Below are 5511 nucleotides of genomic sequence, written 5' to 3'. Positions count from 1 at the left end.
TTGTTGTTGCTGACTGTGCATTTGTTGTTGCTGACTGTGTACTCGTTGTTGCTGACTGTGTTCTCGTTGTTGCTGACTGTGTACTCGTTGTTGCTGACTGTGTTCTCGTTGTTGCTGAATGTGTATTTGTTGTTGCTGACTGTGTTCTCGTTGTTGCTGAATGTGTATTTGTTGTTGCTGATTGTGTTCTCGTTGTTACTGAATGTGTATTTGTTGTTGCTGACTGTGAACTTGTTGTTGCTGACTGTGTATTTGTTGTTGCTGACTGTGTATTTGTTGTTGCTGACTGTGTATTTGTTGTTGCTGACTGTGTGTATGCTGACAGCTGTTGCCGTGCACTTCCTGTTTCTGAGGGACATGTGTGTTGCAGGGTGCGTGGCGCAGGAACCGCAGCCATCAACATGTGTTTGGTTGCGTCGGGTTGCGTTGATGCCTACTATGAGGTGGGGATCCACGTATGGGACATTGCTGCCGGGTCGCTGCTGGTGTTGGAGGCTGGAGGAGTTCTGATGGACGTGGACGGTGAGGACAATTTGCAGCATCTGTTCTTACCGGCTGCTGCCCGTCTCTGAACCGTATTTGTTTGTTCAGGAGGAGAACCGGACCTGTTGTCCAGGAGAATAATAGCTGCTAACAACAGAACCATCGCAGAGACGTTGGTGAAGGAGATCGCCCCCTTCAGGCTGCCCAGAGACGATTCTTCACCTGAGAAATGAAAACAAAGAAACGGATTAAAGTTTCTAAAGATTTTCTTCTAAACAAGCGTGTCTGGAACGTCCTGTCCAGCTGCAGGTGACGGATCAGAACCGTGATACATGTACGAACTGTCGGACAACTATAACTGTAGCTTACTGTTCCATGCAGTGCTGCGTTTTCAATGTTTATGAAATAAAATCAAGTAAAACCAAAACCATTGAGCTGAAATGTTCTGATTCATTCATTCATTCAACCTTTATTTAGACAGGTAATCCCATTGAGCCTCGAGGACTCATTTACAAGAGAGACCTGATTTAACAAAGAATGATGACAACAATGGACAACAGCGACAACAATAAACAGTTAGAAAAAGTCATACTGCAGGTTTTTTTTTTTAAACAAATAGGATGGCTAAAAAAGTAATAAAAAACAGCTAGATTCTAAGGCGAATGTAGAAAACTAAAAACAGGAACATGTCTGTGTTGGTCCCTGCCAGGAGTCCAACAGATTCTTAAAGCCACTTAGAGAGGTCAAAGGTCGAGAGCTTCAGATCTTTTTACAAGATATTCCAGGAAACAGGAGCGGAGTAGGAGAAGGTCCTTTTGTCTAGTTCAGTCCTCACTGAGGGAACACCGCAGGTAATGATGTCCTGAGAGCGCACGCTGTAGCTGCTCTCACACAGAGACATGTAGGAGGAGATGTATGAAGGCAGCAGACCAGGAAGTGATTTAAAGATGAAAATGTACCAGTGGGAGAGTCTGTGTGAAGTTAATGGTGACCAATTAACCGGTGAATACTGGGTGCAGTGGTGGGTACGGTAGTTACAGCCAGTTATGAATCTTAGTGCACCATGATAGACAGCATCCAACATCTGCAGCATCCAACATCTGCAGCATCCAACATCTGCAGCAGCCAACATCTGCAGCATCCAACATCTGCAGGGTTCTTGTAGGAGCGTTCATGTAAATAATGTCACCGTAATCAATGGAGGGAAGGAAAGTCACAGATACAAGGTGTTTCCTAACATTCAGGGTTAGACAGGATCTGTTTCTGAAAAAGAAACCCAGTTTAACTTTCAGTTTCTTTACCAAGTTTTACAGGTGGAGCTTAAAAGAGAGATGTGAGTCGACCAAGATACTCAAATAATTATAGGAATCAACAAACTCAACGGGGACACCATTTGAGGATAAAATCAGAGGAAAAACTGCTGGGACCAACTTCCTATTTGAAAAAAAGCATCCCTTTGGTTTTGTCGGCATTTAGGACAAGTTTGAGGTGGAACAAATCTGTCTGGATGATGTTGAATGCAGATTTCAAAAGCTGGAAAGCCTTAGCAACAGTTTTAGCTCGACAATAAACAACTGTGTCATCAGCATAGAAATTTATGGATGCATTAGGGATGTTTTTACCTACATTATGTATGTAGATTGTAAAGAGGGTGGATCCTAAGACTGAGCCTTGTGGTACACCATTGTTGACTGTTAAATAACTGGAGGAAGTACCATTATGTTGAACACATTGCCTCCGGTCTGAAAGATAGAGAACCAACCAATAGTGTGTTCTGAGAAACCGATTTCTGAGAGTTTATGACACGAAGATGTTCTGATCCACAGTGTCAGAATCTTTAGACAGGTCTAAGAAAAGTGCAGCACAATAATCCTTAGCATCCAGTGCTTCAACAACGTCATTAAGAACCTTCAGTGAAGCAGTGGTTGTGCTGTGTTGTTTCCTGAAACCAGATTGATGTGGAGGTAAGATGTTAAATGAGTCCAGGTCATTTTTGATTTGAGAGTTTATCAGTTTTTCTAGAACCTTGGCTAAAATGCAGAGTTTAGAGATTGGTCCATAGTTGTTCAGTGAGGTGGGGTCTCCTCCCTTCAGCAAAGAAGAACAAAGGCTGTTTTCAAGTGTCTGGATGGAGTTTTGTCTCATGGAGAGATTGAAGATGTGGGTCACAGGGACTGTGATGATATGAGCAGCCAGCCTTAAGAAATAAGGTGGAAGTTCATCTGGACCTGTACCAGGGAATTTGTGAGGCATATTCAATCAACCTTTATTTAGACAGGTAAATCCCATTGAGCCTCGAGGACTCATTTACAAGAGAGACCTGATGTAGTATGAACATATGCATGAGATATATTCATAAATTAAACGGATTCTTTCATTTTTCTGGACTGTATAATGACGTGCATCTGATTTTAGAAATGTAACGTGAGATGTTAATTATCTTTGACTCACCAACGACAGTGGGTCATTTATTAACAGAATCAAAGTTTAACACATCACACATTTACATTAATTGACAAAATATGGAAAATAACAACATGGCTAATTTTAGCAAGCTGTACAATTTTGATTAACCACACGGCGGTGGTTGGAAACTTTACACAGACATTTCTAAAAATATCTGGATTAATTTCTACTTGATAGAAGAATTTTAAAGATGGAAAGATGAAGTTTAGAGGGAGAAAAAGATGGATGAGGGAGAATGTTTGTGTCAGCATCAGAACGGCACTCCGGGTTTTCCCAGCTTCTTCCCCAGTACACTTAGGTGATAGAAATCTCTTTTACCTGGAGATGTCTCCTGGCGAAATTCCATTTAACGCACCCTTTCAGCGTCTCCGTAGGAACAGCTGTGAATCGTCCGAAGTAGTGACAGTACTTGTTCGACACAAATTCACCTCACGAGTGGACTTCACATGAGTGGAGTCCGTCAGAGTTCCACCCAGAGGTGGAAGATGTTATAATCCCATAAGACTCGGAAGAGCTCTGTGGTCATGTCAGGATTTTCCTGTTTCCCAGCACTGGAGCTGCAACGACTGAAGCCGGAGCCTGAAGCGACTGGTTTGAACTAGGAAGTACCGACATTTTAAAGGGCTCTATTTCCGGTTCATTTGGGAGTTTCTGATTGGTCAATATCGACCAGACAGGGGTGTGTTTTTGTGACGTAAGAGGTCACTAGGAGTCAGAAAAACAGCAAGAATGTTATGGAACAGATTGAAAATGTTTTTAGAGACAGAGAGAGAAATGTTTGGACGAGTTGGCGGAAAACAGGTGCCAGCTTCTCTATTTACGTCTGAGAGGATTTAAAAACAAGACAGTTCGTTCCAACACTTGTCTGCGTTTGACTCCAACCTTGGACCAACTTACCCTGCTCATTCAAAGACAGAAAATCAGAAAATGCATAATTACTCTGTAACAGACCTTAACATGAATTCTAACTTTGCATGAGGATTAAAAATCATTATTACTGTTTCACAGTTAATTAAAATGATTAGTTCACTGCAGCATCTAAAATGGTTTGAACTAAAAACACTTTGATTATCAAACATTTGTAAAATAGTAATGATAATAGAAAAGAGAGTGTTCTTTCACTTGAACTTTCAAGAAAGAAAGTCTCAGGATGGGTCAACCTGTATTTCTGGATTCAAATCAATGAAATGACAGTTTCTGTCCCATAAAGTCCTTAAGGTCAGGATTTGACCTTCAGGCCTAGTTCACTACACTGATTTCAACAAAGAAAGATGACAACAATGGACAACAGCAACAACAATAAACAGTTATAAAAAGTAATACTGCAGGGTTTTTTTTTTTTTTTACAAATAGGATGGCTGAAAGGATATTAGTTGGAAACAGGTCTAAGATGGAGGACTTTTCAGGATGTTTTTTGTATAATCTCTTCGGAGAGTTGATCAGTTGGGTTAGATTGAGAGACGGGCAACATTCCTTGAATTTATCACAGAGGGGGGTCGACTTACAATGTTGAAATCTCCTGCTAAAAAGATCTCTCTGAATTTTAAATTATCAAGGAATTCCATCAGGGAGGACAGAGCCTCAGGTGTTGCTGAGGGGGGACGATAACAGCACACTACAGATAAAATCTGGCCTCCATTCAAAGTGATGTTTACAGCTAAGGCTTCAAACTGGTTAGGAACTGTTTTAGAAGACACAAGACTAGCAACCAGAGAATCTCTGATGTAAACAGCGACTCCCCCCCCCACCCCTTTTTTGACGATCACAGCGGTAGATGTTAAATCCATTGATTGCCAGGTCATTATTTATTACAGATTTGTTGATGCAGCTCCAGCATCTATCAACCTCCTTCTCTAATGCCTAACAGAACTTTAACTGGACTTTTATAACCATCTACAATAACATTTCACATAAGCTGCATTAATGCACCCCCATACCATCAGAGTGGCAGGCTCTTGAATTATGAGCTGATACCAGGCTGGACAGTCCCTCTTCTCTTTAATATTTAATTCCAAACAGACCTTCAAATTTGGACCCCTACAGAACGGTTCAGGACGTTTCCTCAGTCCATTTCAAATGAGCTCTGGTCCTGTCAGGGAATTTTTGCTCAAAGGTTATGGAAGTCTTTATTATTATGGCTGAGAAAAAGAAGCCCAAAACAAGCCAAACCGTCTCCCAATACACTATCTTACCTCTGCCCATGAACCATATGTTGGAGCTGGCTTCAAGGACACCTCCTGAGCTCTGTGAATTCAGAGCTGACAGGAGGATTAAAGCGAGCAGATAACGCAGCTCGTGGTTCATTTCTGTCACTCGTCTTCACATGTGACAGACATGAGACTTCAGAAGTTTAAATACGGATTAAAACCCTTCTGCTATGAGACTGGTTCTTAGTAAACTACATCAGAGAATGGGCGAAGTTCTCCAATAAATACCTCCTCAGAGGCTGTTCTGGACAGGGTCCACATCTGAATTCTTATATGATGCCAGATAGAGCATATATATTTACATATATATGCTAGCTATATATATATATATATATATATATATATATATATATAT

General features: G+C 41.1%; 1 protein-coding gene across 1 annotated transcript; it reads left to right on the top strand.

The window, feature by feature from the left end:
• Positions 1–370: 370 nt before the first annotated feature.
• On the top strand, positions 371–895 carry LOC119414839 (inositol monophosphatase 1; the record flags this gene model as incomplete). The annotated part of the gene is given in 2 exon segments (XM_037681961.1): positions 371–522; positions 592–895. Coding segments are annotated over 2 exon segments (277 nt in total), but the record flags the coding sequence as incomplete, so codon positions are not given.
• Positions 896–5511: the final 4616 nt, after the last annotated feature.

The sequence above is a fragment of the Nematolebias whitei genome, chromosome 9, assembly GCF_014905685.2.
Source record: "Nematolebias whitei isolate Nwh7 chromosome 9, NemWhi1, whole genome shotgun sequence".
Taxonomy (NCBI): Eukaryota; Metazoa; Chordata; class Actinopteri; order Cyprinodontiformes; family Rivulidae; genus Nematolebias; species Nematolebias whitei.
The sequence above is the reverse complement of the archived record's forward strand: the minus strand, read 5'-3'. Positions and strand labels throughout refer to the sequence as shown.